This window comes from Panthera tigris, chromosome A1, assembly GCF_018350195.1.
Source record: "Panthera tigris isolate Pti1 chromosome A1, P.tigris_Pti1_mat1.1, whole genome shotgun sequence".
In the NCBI taxonomy this organism is placed as follows: Eukaryota; Metazoa; Chordata; class Mammalia; order Carnivora; family Felidae; genus Panthera; species Panthera tigris.
In genome coordinates this window covers 65,631,006-65,650,198 of record NC_056660.1, presented here as the reverse complement: position 1 = coordinate 65,650,198, position 19,193 = coordinate 65,631,006, and the positions used below count along the sequence as shown (strand labels likewise).

Sequence of the window (19,193 nt, the reverse complement as noted above, 5' to 3'; positions counted from 1 at the left end):
TAATCTGGAGATAGAAATGGGCGTGCAGGAGTTGTCCACATATCATTAGTAAGTAGATGTGAATAAGTTGAAATGTTTTCTTAAACCCCAGTTTATTAAGAGTCATAGCCAGAAAAGCCATATCATCACCATGAAACAAGATTAAACTGACACCCTAGAGCCTAATGTCACAATGTTTTTTGCATTCTGCTAATATCCCACGAAGACTTTTCCTGAATATAAACCGAAAACTTTTAATAATGACTTCTTTCTTTTGATATATAAAATTACTGTGCTCATTACACAAACATTTTAAATATCAAGGCTTTTTCTTTTTCTTTTGTTTTATTAGTTTGCCAGCTCTCTTTATGGATTGACTTTTTAAGAAAACATGTTTTCATCCTAATGTCTCAGAACAATCTGCTCTTTTCTTGTGTTCTTTCACCCACCCCTCTTCTCTCTCTTCCTTCCCCTCTCTGTTCCTCTCTTTTTCTTTGCTCCCTGACTCATGCTTTTTTCCCCCTAAAGACTGATTACAATGATCCCTTGGCCAAGTTGTCTGGCAAACTCCACATGGGTCCCTGGGCAGGCTCAGGACTCCGTGAAGAGAATTTCGGGTTATATTGAATCAAGTCAACTCATCAGTTTCAGCTTTGGCTGCTTTTCACTGGCTTCAATTTTCAAAAGCCAGCTACCATGTCAGTTTTAAGGTTTTAAAAATTTACTCCCAGTGCTTATGCAGCTTGGTTCCAGAATATCTGTCAGATGTTTTGCATACATCTTAAAATTGTTTCTTCAATAAAAGCAAATTCGTTCCATTTGCTTGAGAAGATGATTTTTTTCCCTTGAAGCATTTGCCTTCCTTAAAGAGCAGAACACCTTAACATTTTCTCTCAAATGATACAAGGAACTGAACAAAGCGTATTTTGAGAGTGGAGACGAAGAGACCTTAACCTTCTTGGCCTGGCTAAATGATTATTTTATATGCCCTTTGTTTATGAGTTTTAAGATCATTTTGCTGAATTTACATAGATGTGTAGATTTCATCAGCCTGGCTCTGTATCATCCATTCAACCCATCACACAAACAATATTCATTGAGTGTCACTATGGCCAGACATAGGTGCCACCCGGACATGCCCCTGCTCTCATGAAGGTTCCGACAAGAAACTGGACAATTACATCATGATAAATGCAATGGGGGCACCCACAAGGGGCAACTAACCAGAATGGAGGGTCAGAAAAGGATTTCTAGAATAGCAGTGCTGTGTTCGAACTGGCTCTTATGGGCTCACAAGACCACTCGTTAAATTTTCAGGAATTCTGCAAGCCAGTCATTAAACAGTGATTATTAAAAGCTAAACTGTAGAAACTTAAAGAAATTTGTATACGTTATATTGAAAACAAAGGTAACATATACTCAAAACTCATTACTTCCTAATTACTTACTATTACTTATGCCTTTGAGGTTATTTATGCCAATTGTATCAGTAAAGGGGGGAAATGTTACCTTGTGGTGAGCTACTCTGTGTTCAGTGACATCACGTTGGTAGCATGAAATCACCATGGTGGGAATATTTACACAACAGAAATTGGCAAGCACTACATGGTTAGTAACTAACTGCATAGTTAATAACTGCATTTCCATGGTTAACTGCATGGTTACTGCATTGAGAGCTGGTTGTGCAAGCATTTGCCAGTATATCACTGAATCTTACCCAGGAAGTAAAGAAATAGTTGGCATGTGCCAGAAATACTGGAAGATGGTGCATATTTGGTGTTCGGGGTGGAGAGGACAGGATGTTCCAGGATGAGAGGACAGCTTGTGCAAAAGCATGGAGGTGACAGAGGATGGTTCTTCTGAACAACAAAGCCAGGGCCACCTTGTATGTGTGGCACATACAGAGGTTCTCTTACTTCCTATGTTAAAACGTCCAGTAGGACTCAGACTTGGTTGGTCTTATCCACTACCACCTCCATAGCATCTAGTATGGTGCTCGGAAGATAAAAAATGCTCAATAAACATTTGCTTCAATAATTCCAGGTGGAGACAGTGGTGAGTGGTGGCCTGGGGAGACAGGCTAAGGACAACATTGTGCTGGGCTACGTCTGGACTTGAGTCTAATGGCACCTGAGAACCATGGAAAGCTGGTAAGCAGGGGAGTAATGTGAACACATCTGCATTTTTAGCAATCCATCCGGTGACTGTGGAGAATAGATGAGAGCGTGGCAAAACCAAAGGCAGGGAATAAATTAGGAGGCTATAATCCACATGGGAGATGATAAAATTAAGGGAGCCACGGTGGATGGATTCAAAAGAGATTTAGAATGACTGATCAGTGGGGTCCATCATAGACCGACTGTGATGGCGAGGGAGAAGGGGAAGTTGAGGAGTCAGCTGGGTTTCTGTCTAGGATGAGGTGCAGCAGAGGGCACCATCTCTGGGGAGGGAGGCTTTCTGGGAGGACACGAGTACAGTTTTGGATAGCGCTATTGCGGGTGGCAGGTGGGGATGTATGGCTGACCCTTGGATAAACAGGCATGATCCGGAGAGCAGTCTGGGCTGGGAGAGATTTGGGGTGAAATTACTCCCGTCCCTGTAGCAAAGTCAGAACACTGTGTCCGAGGAGGTCTCACTTTTCTGCAGAAGAGCTCTTTTTCTCACCCACCCCCATGCGCCCCAAATGTTAAAGACATTTCGTCTAGCTAACAGGTCACGTGTATTAATAAAGAAATGATTGATTCTCACTTTGTAAGGCATCTAGGCTGGTGTTTTAAGATCTATTCTGGAATAATGAGGTGAAATGAAAGAGACTTGCAAAACATGTTAGAAGAAAGACTTATAGGAAGCCATATAATTCAAACATTTGTGGCAGAACAAGTTACTGTAAACACACAGCGGTAGCTCCTTCCTATGCATACATGTAGGATGGCTGGGGCACTGACTCTCTGAAGCCAGGAGGACGGTGTATCCCTGGGTAGGGGGCAACACTAAGAGCCGGGGATGACTGTATATGGGTCACAATGGGTCTACTGAATTCCTCAACACGACCATCCGTGGCCCCTGGAAAGCCTGATTCTAAGGAAGGAGTTCTCCTCAAAGTTCTAAGGAGTTCCCTTCTAAGGAGGATGCTGGAAGAAGACTTTCTTTCAGGCGAGTGAGAGGGTATCTTCCTCTGTTTCTAAGAACGCACTGAATGTTAAAAAACCAAATTGAGTTTCAGTCACCTATTCTTGAGTAAGCTTCATTAAAGGTAATCTTCTTATCTTTTGCCCTGAAGTTAAAGTGAAGGAAAATCTTAAGATAAATCTCCAAAGGTTAGAGATAATCAGGAGTTTCCCTTTATCATCAAAAGGAGGGAATTTTTTTTTTTTTTAAATCCCTGTACATGGAAGGAAAGTTAAAACTAGTTTGCTTGGGATGCGTTTCTTTTAATGCATTGTAGGCATTTTTCTCGAACCTTCATTTTACTTCATAAGAAAAGGTGTCTTTTTTCCCCCTTCCTTTCTTTTCTTTGTATGTAGCATCTGAAAAATCTGGCTTTCTTATCCAGTGACGTCACAAACAGGAATAGAACAGATTCTAGTTTTCTGTGTAGAAATAGAGAAATCAAAGAATAAAAGATGTTTCAAGGAGGTCACTGTTTCTTGGTGAAATATTATAAGTAAGAGCTGACGGGCAGAATATAAACTTTGAAATTTTGAAAAACCAGAGAAACTATTCTGAATATTCTGAATCGAGACATCACTGAGGACTCCCTCTTTTCTTTCTTTCTTTCTTTCTTTCTTTCTTTCTTTCTTTCTTTTTTTTTTGGGACAGAGACAGAGCATGAACGGGGGAGGGGCAGAGAGAGAGGGAGACACAGAATCGGAAACAGGCTCCAGGCTCCGAGCCGTCAGCCCAGAGCCTGACGCGGGGCTCGAACTCACGGACCGCGAGATCGTGACCTGGCTGAAGTCGGACGCTTAACCGACTGCGCCACCCAGGCGCCCCCCTCTTTTCTTTTAAAAACAAAACTGAACAGGGTGCCTGGGTGGCTCAGTCGGTTAAGCTTTTGACTTTGGCTCAGGTCATGATCTCACGGTTTGTGAGTTCGAGCCCTCCACCAGGCTCTGTGCTGACAGCTCAGAGCCTGGAGCCTGCTTTGGATTCTGCATCTCCCTCTGTCTCTGCCCCTCTCCTGCTTGTGCGTACGTGCTCTCTCTCTCTCTCTCTCTCTCTCAAAAATAAACATTTAAAAAAAAACCCGAAGAAGAAATAGAAATAGAACTTTATAATAAATAGTATTGCCATTTGCTTTTTTCCTCAGAAATCAGGCAGAAGGAACTGAGCCACTTGTCAATGCAGCAGGCCAATTATTCCCTTAATGTAAGAATAATGTGATATTAGGCAAAGGCCAGTGACATTCTTCTAAAACCTTTTGCTGTATCGGCACTGGTGCAATCACCAGGTAGGGAGTAAGTTGCTGACAGCCTCTCTCCACCCCACTCTTCTCCCCGAGCCCCTTCCTCCTGAAGGCTTTGTTCGTTAGACATTTCTTCAGTGCCATGTCATGCCACGGGCCATGCCAAAATATGTGACCCTTGCAAGGTGCTTCACTGCCATTGAAAATAACACCGAGCACAGGTGACTTTCAGAGTAGGTGTATATATCACCTCCTGCTCTTCGAATCTGAGATGTTAAAGAGAAGCTCACAGGCCATCATGGAGGAGGCAAAACCACAGACCCAATCAATGCTCTTTAGGATTTACACATCATAGATGTTTTCAATAACAGCAATTAAAACACTGAACTTGTACAAGTGGTTTCAATTTGATAAATCCTGCGTTAAGCATTGTACATGGATGACATCATTTTACTCTCAAAAAAGTCTATGAATAGGTACTACCAGCATCCTCATTTTTTAATTAAAAATTTTTTTAATGTTTACTTCTTAGAGAGAGAGAGACAGAGACAGAGAGACAGAGTGCGAGCAGGGGAGGGGCCGGGAGAGAGGGAGACACAGGGTGTGAAGCAGGCTCCAGGCTCTGAGCTGTCAGCACAGAGCCTGACGTGGGGCTTGAACTCACCAAACCGTGAGATCATGACCTGAACCGAAGTTGGACGCTTAACTGACGGAGTCATCCAGGTACCCCTTCACGTTTATGCTATTTTAAAGAACACTAGACTGACTTCAAATACATTTTAAGGTGTTTTCTATTCTTTATTGTTGAAGTCTCTGTGGCATTATACTTTCACATTCCAAATTCAGCTCAGCAAAATACAATGTGGTTTCCATGCATACAATGATGCGATAGGATGACTCTCTAAAGAATGTAATAACAAATAAGATGTAACTCCTGTCTTCAAATAATTTTTAATCTTGGAAGGAGAAGGTAAGTACGCAAATAACCACAACACGAGAAATATCATGTTTACTGCCTTAAGAAGTGCACACAGAATCTAGAAGCTCAAAGTAAATATAAACACCACTGGAATAAAAATATACTTATTTGAGCTAAATTCTAAACAGTGTCTTCATATCCGAAAGAAGATAGTTTCCACATGTGATATCATTGGTGTCTGAATGCTTTGAAAAACAAAAGATCCCAAGAAAAATATCTGGATGCTCAGAAAGGAAACTCTAACCGGTAGTGAAGAGATAAAGAGATAATGTTCACAATACTGTAAACTGTGCAGAACTGGAAAAGCACATTTCAAAGAACCCTTCATTTCACAGATGAGGAAACTAAGACCCACTACCTAGAGGCAGATGTTATTATATTCTCTTTTCTGTCCTCTTAGGTTTTTTTTAAATCTTCATTTGTGCTGGAGATTCAGAAAGAGTTGTCTCGAGAAAATTAAGTACCTGAAGGCCACCCTGCTCTTCCATAATGGGTTCTACCCTCGTCTGTAATAAGTATTAATTGAATGGATGGTTTCAATTGGAATTTAATGGCTCCCTTCTTAATTTAGATTCTATCTGACAAACCAATCTTTTCCTGGATTAGGTTTGAAATTATTCCTAATGCAGTTAAATTATATCGAGTGAGATCAGTTTCACCTTCCCTGATAGGATTAGGAGGAGACTATCAACACATCTGAAATTCACAGACAGGGACTCAGCAAGGTTTGCTCTCCCTTCCCTTGGGGAATTTCCACAAACCTGCAAAGTTCTTTGATTTGTGTAGGTAACAGAAGCGGTAGAATAATAAGGGTGCTTTCCTGTCTGTGATGAAGATGGTTAAATTGGTGAATGTGACAAGCTTGGTTGGTTGGGGCTTGAAGAACTAACAGCATGTGTTTCTCATCGGAAGGTTCCCTGTGGTACGTGTTGGGCAATAGCCCTCTTGTGTGAAGGCTGTTTCCTCCAGGGCTGAATTATGTCTAGACCAGGTGGGAAGACACTTACTGAGGAAACAGTGGCATACTGGGAAAGTCTTCTTTCTTTGGATCAGACCATTTGCGGTAGTAATCCCAGCTCGCCACTTGGTAGTTGTGTGACTTTAGGCAGGCTACTTAATTTCTGTAAATTTAACACTCTTTACCTATAAAATCAGGAAATAGATGTTCTACAAGATTGCAGCAAGGATTTGAAATAAATACGTAAAGCATCTAGAAAGAGACTGACATGAGGGCAGAGGATCTATTTTGTCCTCTACTACATTCTTCAGGCTTGGTACATGATAGGGTATTTGGTGAATGAATATAATAGGTGTTCAACTAATGGTGGCAATGATGATTATCATTGTTACTAGGTGATTATTCGCCCAAAAAGAACCAACCAAATTTTAACACGCGTTTGTCTCCAGTCTTTAAAATTGTGTATATACAGGGGCACCTGGGTGGCTCAGTCAGTTACGCATCTGACTCTTGATTTTGGCTCAGGTTGTGATCTTATGTTTCATGAGTTTGAGCCCCACGTTGGGCTCTGTGCTGACATCGTGAAACCTGCTTGGGATTCTGTCTCCCTCTCTCTCTCTGCCCCTCCCCTGCTCACTCTCTATCTCTCTGTCTCTCTCTCTCTCAAAAAAAAACCACTTAAATGTGTATATACACATATATACACATGTAATGATATATGTAATATATTATATAACATATGATATTATACAAAGAATATACAAACCAAGAATTTGAAATAAGTGCCATAATGCTATTCCCAAATTATTATAACTGGATCATATAACTTCATATAGCCAATGTATTTTTTTAAGTTTATTTATTTATTTATTTAGGTGATCTCCACACCCAATGTAGGGCTCAATCTCATGACCCTGAGATCAGAGTTGCATGCCCTTCTGATTGAGCCAGCCAGGCGCCCCTAGCCAATGTATTTTTTTGAAAGGAATGTCAGTATCCCTTACAGATAACAGTTTAGCTGTGGGCTAAATAGGAGAGGAAAAGGATCTGATAATATCTGTAAAAACAGATCTAAGATAAGATTGGAGCACAAGCACACATGGTGAGAACAGATCTTTTCATTGGTCGGTAAATCCCACTACATGAGCTGTTCCCTCCTACAGATACGAGGAGAACCATTAGAGAGGGAAATTTCCTATCTGAAACTGCTGCGTGTTCCTCTCCACCTTCAGACAGCAAAAGGGAGACAACAGTAGTCTTTTATACTTTGTACTATCACAACCTGAGAAAAGGATGGAAGCCGTAAGTGATGAGGTTAGACAAGAGAACTTTTTCATGAGAATTCAGCATGGTGGGAAGCGCAAGGTACGTTATGAAGGGAATCGGACAGAAAGACGGACAACTGGAGTCCTTCCGGCTTTGCCACCCTGTCTCCTCGGCTTCTCATGAAGGTATTACTGAAAGCCTCCGAACTTTCTCTTAATATTTGGTCTATGCAGCACAGATTTGCTGAACTCCGCCCTTACGTGAGACTGGCTTTGGAGGCACCCTCCTCCTTGTAACGCAGTGATCTGGCAAAGTGGCTTCTGCCACCAGACCACCCTCTATGCACCCCTCATGCACCATGAGGGGTTTATAAGTTACTTAACCTTTCTATGCCTTGGTTTCCTTATCTGGAAAATAGGGGGGGAGTTCTATCTCATCATAAGCATTGTTATAAATACTGCATAACATAAACCATAAAAGCCCAGTACAGTCCCTTGCAGTAAGCATTCTACACATATGATCTAGCAGTTATAAATACTGTTGCTTTTCTGAAAGAGGCTCTGGAATGACTTCTATCAGCCACTGGTGTAATAAGGTCAATGATTTTCTAAGGAGAAGTTGCCAATCATATCCTGGAGTAAAAAGTCATTTTAATTTGTGAGCTTTACAACTCTCAGGACGTCTGTCCACCCCCCACCCCTACCCTCAATTAGGAAATAGCTTCTGGCTTCACTCAAAACCTTATCAGAAGGCAAGGAAGTCTCGTTATGCAAATACTGTGGTGAAAGTGTGGAAATCTAGAATTTCCATTCCTTGTCACTGTCTATCAAGGGTGACTGAGGGGCCTCTGAAATAGGAAAAAGACAACCCTCCAGTTCTTAGCTAGAATGTAGATTTCAGACTTTAGTTCATTCATAATTTCATGGATATGGTTTATATGGAAAATGAAACTACCTATTTCCAAATTCCATTCCCTTGATGCAATAAAGCCTCTTTAGGAACATATCCGCCTCTTCAGCAAATCCTATTGGTGTTTCCTGCTAAATGTGTCCAAGTTCCAACCACCTGTTACCTCTCCCCTGTGTGTGAGGCTGGCTTTGGTCCTTCCTCAAACCCTCTTCCAGATGGTAGCCTGCCTCCCATCCTTTTTTCCTGCAGAACCTCTCCTCTCTCCCCTTCCTTAACTCCCTCCCCTTTGCCCTGTGTCAAGACTACCAGATACACCTTTTCTAGCCCCTTTGACATTTTTTGTACAGTTATTTTATGACCCGCTATGCTGTATCCTCTAAGGTGAGTGTCCTCTTACATGCCCTATATTATTTCTACTCTTGATTTTGACATTTCTTACCAAGAAATATGTCTTTTTAAAAGCACATCCCTTATTAACAGCCCTACTATTATAATGTAGTTGGACAAATTCAACAAAAATGTCTCATCCACATTCTGGGAAGAGAGAGAGTCCATCTGACCTCTTCGAGAATTTTTAATAGAGTAACTTGAACACGAATGCACACGCTCCAGTGCAAATCCTTCTAAGAAGTGTGATGGTCTCAAACTGCAGACACGTCTGTCAGTGTACAACTCACGCCGTCTCCTGCAGGGCTGTTTTGAATATTAGCAACCTCAGGTTCTGGTACTTAAGCACTGCTGAGCTAGTGACCTCTCAAAACAACACGAGTCCCCGTCCGGGCAGTAGATTTGAGAGGAATAAATGATTGCGATTTGTTTCCCCAGGAAAGAAAGAAAATAGCTTTTTGCGGAACCCCCGAACGTGCCATTTCCCCAACAGGCAGTGGTGATTTGGAGCATCTTCCTTGACACAGGCTCCCCCAAAGCTCATTAAAAGCCAGATCTAGGCCTATACAACTTTTGGCTTGTTCCTCTCTCAAGGACAGAGAGAAAGGGACCCAGGCCAGATGTTTTCTTACCCCGCTTGCTACCAGCTCACCCTGAAAAGCCCAAATCTGGCTTGATTCAGACTCATCCAAGGAGACCTAGTCTGATTCCATGGCTGGCTTTCTGCCCTGCAATTTCTCCCCATCACACACCCCTTCTTGCTTGATTATATTTGAAATCTCACAAAGGATTTTACAAATCGAAGAAAGCTAAGCATGCATCTCTTTGGCTGACCTATTTTTCCGTGAACGACTTTCAATTAAAACGCAATCACTCAGTCACCAACCAGGTTCAAAGGACTGATATAGATTTGGTTAGTGTTTAATGACAGGGAGACCAGTAAAGAGCACATAAGGGCTTTGTGTAGTCGTCATTGTGGGTGAAAAGGGGCGATGAAGGGACAGGCTGGAGACCCTTTGCAAACTTCTTCATTTGGCGTAATGCAGGTTCTGCTTATCTTCAACTGAGCAGAGACAAATAAAAATTGGGCACCTGGCATTTGGGGTCTCTGCAGCTGCAAACCCAGAAGCTCTGTCTCATATGATTTATGAAAATGAGCTTTTCTTCTTTTAACGTGTGCTTGACTTCATACAAAGGAGCACTTTCCCCTAAAGAGTCATTAATGAAGGTTACACCATAGTCTTAAAACAGGAAGTCAGATGAAATGTTTAATTATTTACGACGGAACATATAGAACATTTGCTGGGTTTGCACAGCTGAAGATATAATTAGAAGTTCCTAGAGAGAGAACAGGCTGACGGTGTGCAGAGATTTCAAACATATTAAAAAGAAAATTCCCCCCAAATTGCTCACAAATGTGAGGGATTAGTCAATATACCTGGGACTCTCTGAAACTTCATGATTGAGTAGCTGAGAATAAAAGATTGCTTCCCCTCTCAATGCCATTTTGGTAGACATTTTGAATGCAATAGCAAATTTGTAGCTCACCAGGACAAGCTCTCTGACGATGTATTAGAATTCATAATCCCAGTCGACACATCTAGTTACTTCTTTTTTCGATTCCTGCACCTTCCTTATTAGTACAAACATGACTAATGCAAATACCTTTGCAGACACCTGCATGCTGTTTTCTTGCATGTTCATAATGGCTTCAGAGATCTTGACATCTATTGGGTCCATGACAGACTCAATGTTGAATGGTCCTTCCAGTCGCTCTGCCACCAAGAGCATTGCATCTGTTAAAACACAGGAACATGATTTATTTATAGGAGAACACAGAGCTCCAAGTCATTAGCCTGTGTTTAAACATTTCCAACAGAACTGGTTGAAAAATAATCATTCATTCAAAATTTATTTTTAAAGTTTATTTATTATTTTCAGAGAGAGAGAGGGTGCACAAGTGAACAGGGGAGGAGCAGAAAGACAGAGAGAGAGAGAGCATGAGAGAGAATCTCAAGCAGGCTCCCCACTGTCAGCACAGAGCCCCATGTGAGGCTCAAACCCATGAACTGTGAGATCATGACCTGACCTGAAGTCAAGAGCCAGACGCTTAACCGACTAAGCCACCCAGGTGCTCCCCATTCATTCAAAATTTTTATTTGCTTTTATGTAGTCCAAAAATGGGGTGGATGACTAAATACCAAAGCAGTATTTTATTTAATTTCATTTGAATATTTAAAATTATTTTACATGTATAAAACCAGGCTTAAAAATAAGAAAATTTGTTCATATTGAAAGAGTTGAAGGTATCTTAGTATTCCACATGAAGTTAAACCAAAGAACAAAAATAGAAACAAAGCAAAATTAGGTCAGGGATCAAGTAGATTTCAAAAAAATGGAATCTAGCCTCTTTTCACCTGGAGGATGGGGAAAATTGAGAATATTAAAGAAGAAGTGTTAATGCATGGATTTGGGTGCACAAAGGTCCAGACCCTACTCAAACCTTTCTAGATTTCCCAAGAACAGACCTGTCCCTGATTTGTACTATCACACCACTTCGGACGCCCTTCTGGGTTAGCACTTAGGCATGCTTTGGGATAGAGACACATCTCTTACTTGGTTTTGTATATTCAAGGCTTATTATGGTGCCTATCACATTTTAAGCATCCAAAAATGTCTGTGAAACAAAATTGAGCTGAATTCAACTGAAGTATTGTTTGGGAAGCTTTAGTTTTCTGGAAAAGATGGTAATAGTGACATGTTGACAGGAGCTATGTGTTAGGAGCTAGTAGTCCTGAGTTCTCATCCTTCATCTGTCACTAACTAGCTGAATGGCTATGGGAAAAAACCCTGAGCTTACCTGGCCTCAGTCTAGTGAGGTGTATAAAAGGGACTGGTGATGAAGAGTCTCTCAGGGTCTATGGTGAAGGGCATATGTCCACTCCTATGGACACATGAAAACTGGCTCGCTTTTGTCTTAACGTTCAGGGCACAGCTTGGTAGCCTGCCTCCACCAGGACTGTCGAATAGAACTTTATGTGATGAGGACTATGTGGCTGTTGAAACTTAAAATGTGCCTAGTGCAACTGGAGAATTAAATTGTTAATAAATTAGTTGGCTTTTAATTAATTTACATGCAATTTTCATATTTTTTAAATGTTTCTTTTTGAGAGAAAGAGAGAGAGAGAGAGAGAGAGAGAGAGAGAGAGACAGATCACGAGCAGGGGAGGGGCAGAAAGAGAGGGAGACACAGAACCTGAGCAGGCTCCAGGCTCTGAGCTGTCAGCACAGAGCCCAGCGCGGGGCTTGAACTCATGAACCGTGAGATCGTGACCTGAGCCGAAATTGGAGGCTTAAGTGACTGAACCACCCAGGTTCTCCTAAATATAATTTTAAAATTTGCTTGAGACTGCTGGCTACCATATTAGGCAACACAGCCTAGACTTTTAACATACAGATTCCAGTCTTGGATCTCGGGTTTTTCAATTGTGAAAGCTCTTGGGAGCCAATCTTAAAACAATTTCCTTCTTTCAAAATAATAGATGTTTATTATCAAACACAAAATATAGAAAAAAAACCAACAAAAAGTGAAATACACTCATAATACCACTTCCCAGAAAAACACTCTGAACAGTTTGTATAGGCCTTGTTTTTTTTCCTCTGTGCATAAATATTTTAAGCATGCAACTAGAAATATACCATACATATATCATATAATCTGCTTTCTAAATATAATATATTATTAATGGTAAATGCTGTTTATACAGTTATTTTATGGTATTAGTGTGAGGAGACCAAATTTTATCTTTATTCATATCCAACCATGCTCAACCAAAGCCCAACAATCAAAATTCTTTCAGGGTTATAAATAGTTATGAATTAGGCAGATGAGAAACCTTTTAAGAGAGATGAATTCTTGTAAGAAGGATACAGTACTCTTTAGGAAGCACAGATTTACATTTCTAAAGAGGACTAGGTTTTGTGAACAACATAAGCTTGAACAGTATCAATTGGTTTTCCGCCCCAGCCCCCAGGATGGAGTCTGCTCTACAACTCGTGTAATGCCCCGGGAATAAATGCTCTCTATTCCAGCCACATTCCTGGCACTCTGTCCCATAGTATCCTTAGGAAAATTTGGAGTATGAATAGATTCACAAAGATCCCCTAACAACAAATTTTCTGATTTTTTTCCCTTAGATACTGCAGACTTATCTGTGTACATCACGACAAGATCTTGTAACAAAAGTAGTGATTTCTCTGCATCTTGCTGACCCTAGTTATCTGGCAGCGTGGACAGAGGATGTACATTGTAGGGTTGTAGTATTTTGATATTAAAGATGTTTTTCCCTTCAAGGTTTTAAAAGGTGGCTGTTGTCTGAGAGCTGATCTATTTCTTTTCTGTCTTTGTATCTGTTTTGTATGTTTATTAAAAATAACCTCCTTTGGGGGCGCCTGGTGGCTCAGTCTGTTAAGTGTCTGACTCTGGATTTTGACTCATGTCATGATCCCAAGGTTGTGGGATTGAGCCCTGCTTGGGATTTCTCTCTCTTTCCCTCTGCCCCTCCTCCATTCAAGTGCATTCTCTCTTTCTTAAAAAAAAAAAAAAATCCCCTTTACCCTTAGCTTTCTAATAGGTTTTTTGATGATGATTTTTTATGACGAATGACCAAGTTTCTCTAGATGGGTATATCCTGCTAGAAGAAGCAAGAATCCTTGTACAGGAAAAAGAATTGGCCCTATGGAGTTACTCACAACGTGAAATGAAAGAAACTGATCCTTAAGGGATCAGTTAAGGGATCGTTAACTGTGTGTTTTACATAAGTATCTGCACAAATCATAATACAAAGAGTACTGGTCGGTCTATCTAGGTATATTCACCTGACATGAATGGGCTGACTTGAGACAGTGATACTGTAGGCTCTCCTGAAAATCTGAGAGCCATTGTGCTCTGGGTAATAAGGACCAGTGTTCAGACTGGATGCTAAGGACTTATTTTAGTGTGACAGTTTGAAATTATGGGGTCCTATCATAAAGTAGAGCTGTTTCTCTCTGGTGACTTCCATCTTTTTGTTCCCTGTTCCTTTCCTGCCATAGTGCATGCCTGTTAGGTTTCTGGGTCTGCAAACTTATCTCCTCTTTTTAGACTCTAATCATGATAAAAATGCTCAGGGTGAACCACTCCTGATCATTTGCCTTTGTGGCCTTGGAAAAAGGCAGCCCAGTTGATGATCCTGTATATTAAACATAACCTAATGGTCACCTACACTCAAATTGGTTGCCCCTATATTTCCATTCTTTATTGCAACTCATTTAGTTTTTTATAAGAGCTAATTTAAGATGATACATTTTTGATGTAGGTGGGTGTCTATTTTTCTTTTACTTTAGATCAGCAATTAAAATATGCTACTTTAAGTTATGTGGTTTAGGCTATTACTAATTATACATATATATATACACACACATGTATATATGTATATATATGTACATATATACATATATACATTATATACATATATATTTGCATATACGTATGTAAATATACATATATAAATACACACGTATATACACACTAGTTTATATACCTTATATATATGTTAGTATATATTACATATATAAACTAATATATACTAATTATATACATATAATTACTAAGTAAATTAAATTCTCCTTTGAAGACTCAAAAGCCAATGTAGATTGGCTCAAAACCTCAGAATCATCATTAAGAGTAGTAATATGCATACAGTTAACACTACTATATTTTACACCTAAAAATTTAAGAGAGTAGATATTATGTTATGTGTTTTTTACCAAAATAATAATAATAAAAAAGAATAGTAATTATTATTGTGCTGATCAACTACAGAGGTGGAGAAAAGGGAACACTTTTACACTGTTGGTGAGGACATAAATTGGTGCAGCCACTGTGGAAAATACTATGGAGTTTCCTTCAAAAAGTTTAAAATAGGACTACCATATGCTCCAGCAATCTCATTTCTAGGAAATAAAATCACCAACTAGAGAAGATATTTGCACCCCCATGTTCACTGAAGTATTACTTATAATGGCCAACACATGGAAACAATGGAACTGTCCATCAACAGGTGAGTGGATAAAGATTATATATATATATATATATATATATATATATATATATATATATATAATTCAGCCATGGGAAAGAAAGGAATTCTGTCATTTGTGACAACCTGGATGGACCTAGAGGGCATTATGTTAAGTGAAATAAGTCAGAGAGAGAAAGATAAATACTGTATGATCTCAGTTATATGTGGAGTCTACAAAAAACGAAGTCATAGATACAGAGAATGGACTGGTTGGGTTGCAAGAGGCAGGAATTAGGAGGTGGGACAAATAGGTGAAAGAGGTAAAAGGGTATAAACTTTCAGTTAATAAGTCCTGGGGATGTAATAATGTAAGGCATGATGACTATAGTGAACAGTATTGTTTTGCACATTGGAAGATGCTGAGAGAGTAGATCTTAACATTTTTTTTTAAAGTTTATGTTTGAGAGAGAGACACACACACACAGAGAGACAGAGCACGAGTTGGGGAGGAGCAGAGAGAGAGACACACACAGAATCCCGAGCAGGTTCCAGGCTCTGGGCTGTCAGCACAGAGCCTGATGTGGGGCTCAAACTCAATGAGTGGTGAAATCATGACCTGAGCTGAATGAAGTCAGACGCTCAACCAACTGAGCCACCCAGGCACCCAGCTAAGAGAGTAGATCTTAAAAGTTCTCATCACAAGAAAAAAATATGTGACTATGTATCATGACGGATGTTAAATAGACTTATTGTGTGATCATCTATCTATATATACATATATATACACACGCACATGTAATCATATATATATGTGTGTGTGTATATATATGTATGTAATCATTATGTGGTACACCTTGGCCAATACAATGTTACATGTCAATTATATCTCAGTAAAAACAAAAACAAAACAAAAACACATGTCTCCTTAAGATACAGTCATCCCTGGGGCGCCTGGGTGGCTCAGTCGGTTAAGCGGCCGACTTCAGCTCAGGTCACGATCTCGCGGTCCGTGAGTTCGAGCCCCGCGTCGGGCTCTGGCCTGATGGCTCAGAGCCTGGAGCCTGCTTCCGATTCTGTGTCTCCCTCTCTCTCTGCCCCTCCCCCGTTCATGCTCTGTCTCTCTCTGTCTCAAAAATAAATAAAACGTTAAAAAAAAAATTAAAAAAAAAAAAAAAAGATACAGTCATCCCTGTGCCCAGTTCCCCTTTTCATTCTAAATATACATGACAGGATTCCCCAGGGCCACAAAAGAGAAAGCTTTGCAGAAAACTCTTCTGAGTATTTTGCATTTCCACTACAAAGCGTCATGCTTATACCTCCTGTATTTAGGAGTCTAGTTTAGCTACATTACAGAATGAGAAAGTGGCAGTGGAAAGCTAGAGCTATCCAGTCCTGGGACAATGCGTAGGCCTGGGAGTAAATGGCCACTCTCCCGGGGGCCCCAGACCTCAGGTGGTGAGAGGGTCTGCATGGCCCGCCGAGCAGCCAAGAGCATCCCTGCTTGACTGGTTTGCCTCCCACCGTCTGGGCAAGGCGGTCATTAGTTAAGCTCTCCAGGTGTCAGAAGAACCTTCCCTCTTCTTTGGGGTTGAAGGAAGACATGCCTCTCTCTCCTCCCACTACTTTTGTGACACCAAGGCAGTCGTTCGTAAGTTCCTCTGCAATCAATTAAGCCACAACATGGCCATCACTTCCTCCAGAGGCTGCCATCCTACGCTGTCTTAATTATCTCTGTGCCTTTTACATTTTGGAATATTTGGAACATTATTTTTAACTGTGTTCTTGAGCTGTTATCTATTGCCAATTAAACCGGGACAGGACTAGCATGTCAGCTAATGATCAGCCAATCCTTCTGCACATATCTCCTGTGTCACCCAAGTTTTGTTTCTCTTTTTTTTTTTTTTAAATTTTTTTGATATTTATTCCTTTTTTGAGAAACAGTGTGAGCAGGGGAAGGACAGAGAGAGAGGGAGACACAGAATCCGAAGCAGGCTCCAGGCTCTGAGCTGTCAGCACAGAGCCTGACGCGAGGCTTGAACTCACGAACTGTGGGATCATGACCGAGCCCAAGTCGGATGCCTGACCGACTGAGCCACCCAGGTGCCCCTCTCTTTAAACAAAGGACTGTTGTCTTGCTCAAACAGTATATAAAACCTTCATTTCCAAATGGAGATTAAGTTTAGATGAGTTAAAAATTGCTGGTATCAGTGCACCTGGGTGGCTCAGTCAGTTAAGTGTCTGACTCTTGATTTCAGCTCAGGTCATGATCTCATGGTTGTGAGATCGAGCCCCACATCGGGCTCTGCACTGAGTGTGGAGCCTGCTTAAGATTCTCCCTCTGCTCCTCCCCCCCCCCCCCCAAATAAATAAGTAAGCATTAAAAAAAATAACTGGTATTGCAGCCTGAGGTTCCGAGGCACACAGACAGAAGGCGACTCCATAAGAGCACAGGGGGCTTGCATAGCAGCTCAACCGGTGCTCATCCAAAGGTGAGGAGCCAGGCTGCAGGTAACACCACACCTTCAGGCCAAGGCGTTTGGCTCAAGTAAGCGCAGACATTTCTGTTACGAATGAGGACACCTGATTCTGATTAGATGGAGGCAGGTGCCTGCGTTTCCATCTAGGACCATCTATTAAGTGCCGGAGACATAATGCACGTCCCAGAGTCCCATCTTGCTCATCTATGAAGTAGAGGTGATGACAATGTCTACCTGACAGTAGTGGCAAGAGGAACCAAATGAAATCATAAAGTTGTTAGTTCAATGCCTGGCACATACATACTCAGCTGTCCGCAAAGGTTAGCTAATACAAGGCGCCACCTCTGGGCGGAAGTGGAAAAGAGAGGACCAACTTACAAGATATTTTGGTGGAATCGTTGACAGCAATTGACGTGAGTTGTAAGAAAGTAAGAGGCACACGGATGACTTTAAGATGTATAGCTCTTTGGTATGCCAAATCAATGTTTTGATAATAGCTGCTTTGTGACGGATGAGTTCACTGCTGAGACGCAAGACTGCGTTATTTTCTCATGATGTCAAGCTCTACCAATTAATGATAACTACGAAGTCTTTGATGCCCTTCCTATTGAGAGGTGGGGTTTATGTCCCATCCCCTTGAATCTGGGTGGGCTCTGTCACTACTGTCACTAACAGCACATAGTAGAAAGGACGTTGCCAATTTCTAGACAGTTACCGAAGACACCGTAGCTTCCGGTTTCTGTGTCTTATGAGACTCTACTCTGAGATCACCATGCTGGACTGGTCATGGTGACAGTCGCAGCTGGGCCCAGATTTCCAGCCACCCTTGCTGCTGCAGGCAGAATGTCTGTGCCCCCCCCAAATCCATATGTTGAAACCTAATCCCCAAGATGATGCTATTTGGAGGTGGGGCCTTTGGGAAGCGATTAGGTCATGAGAGCTCTGCCCTCATGAATGTATTAGTGCCCTTATAAAAGAGACCTCAGAGAGCTCCCTGTCCCTTCCGTCATGTGAGGGCACATTGAGAAGACGGGCGCGTATGAAGGGAAGCAGTCTCGCACCAGACACCAAATCTCCTGGCGCCTTGACCTAGGATCTCTCAGCCTCCAGAAGTGTGAGAACTACATGTTTGCTGTTTAGACCATACAGTCTGTGGCATTTTTGTTATAGCAGCCCCTATGGGGCTAAGACACCTGCCGTGGTGCCAGACACATGAGGGAGGTATTCTAGGACCTTCCAGACTCCTCTCCCAGTTGATTTACCATCTAGTGACCCCAGTCAGCACCATGTGGAGCAGAAGAATCAGCCAGCTGAGTTGTACTAAAATTCCTGATCCACGGTACTGTGATCTGAAATAATACAATTATTATTATAAGCTGTTAAACTGGGGGCCATTAATTTGTGACAACAGGAAACCAGGTTGCGTATGTGGTTACAGCCACATGACAATATTTATAAAATATTCAGATATTTTCCCAGTATTTGTTAGACAGGACCTAAATATTCAGAATTCTAGCCAATTTATATCTGACAAACTTAACACCTATGATATAACCCTGGTTTACAAACACTGGAATGATCAAGAAAAAATAAATATTGTCCTCCAGGGAACATACAAAAAACAAAAACAAAAACAAAACCTTGCTCTAAGCCTACAGAGCACTAAGGTCCCCCAAATGCTCACCAGCTAGCCTCACATCAGGACATACTTTTCTCCTGGGATGTGAGCATGAGACAGAGAGGCAGCAGGCTTGGCAAAAGGTAAATACAC

General features: G+C 41.2%; 1 protein-coding gene across 1 annotated transcript in view; it reads right to left on the bottom strand.

Annotated features, from left to right (window-relative positions):
- Window positions 1-19,193, bottom strand: part of GPC6 (glypican 6) — a 1,111,929-nt gene that overhangs the window by 98,418 nt on the left and 994,318 nt on the right. The window contains exon 5 of the mRNA XM_042979107.1: window positions 10,549-10,679. Within this exon, the coding sequence (XP_042835041.1) occupies window positions 10,549-10,679 (131 nt within the window). The remainder of the gene's footprint in view (window positions 1-10,548; window positions 10,680-19,193) is intronic.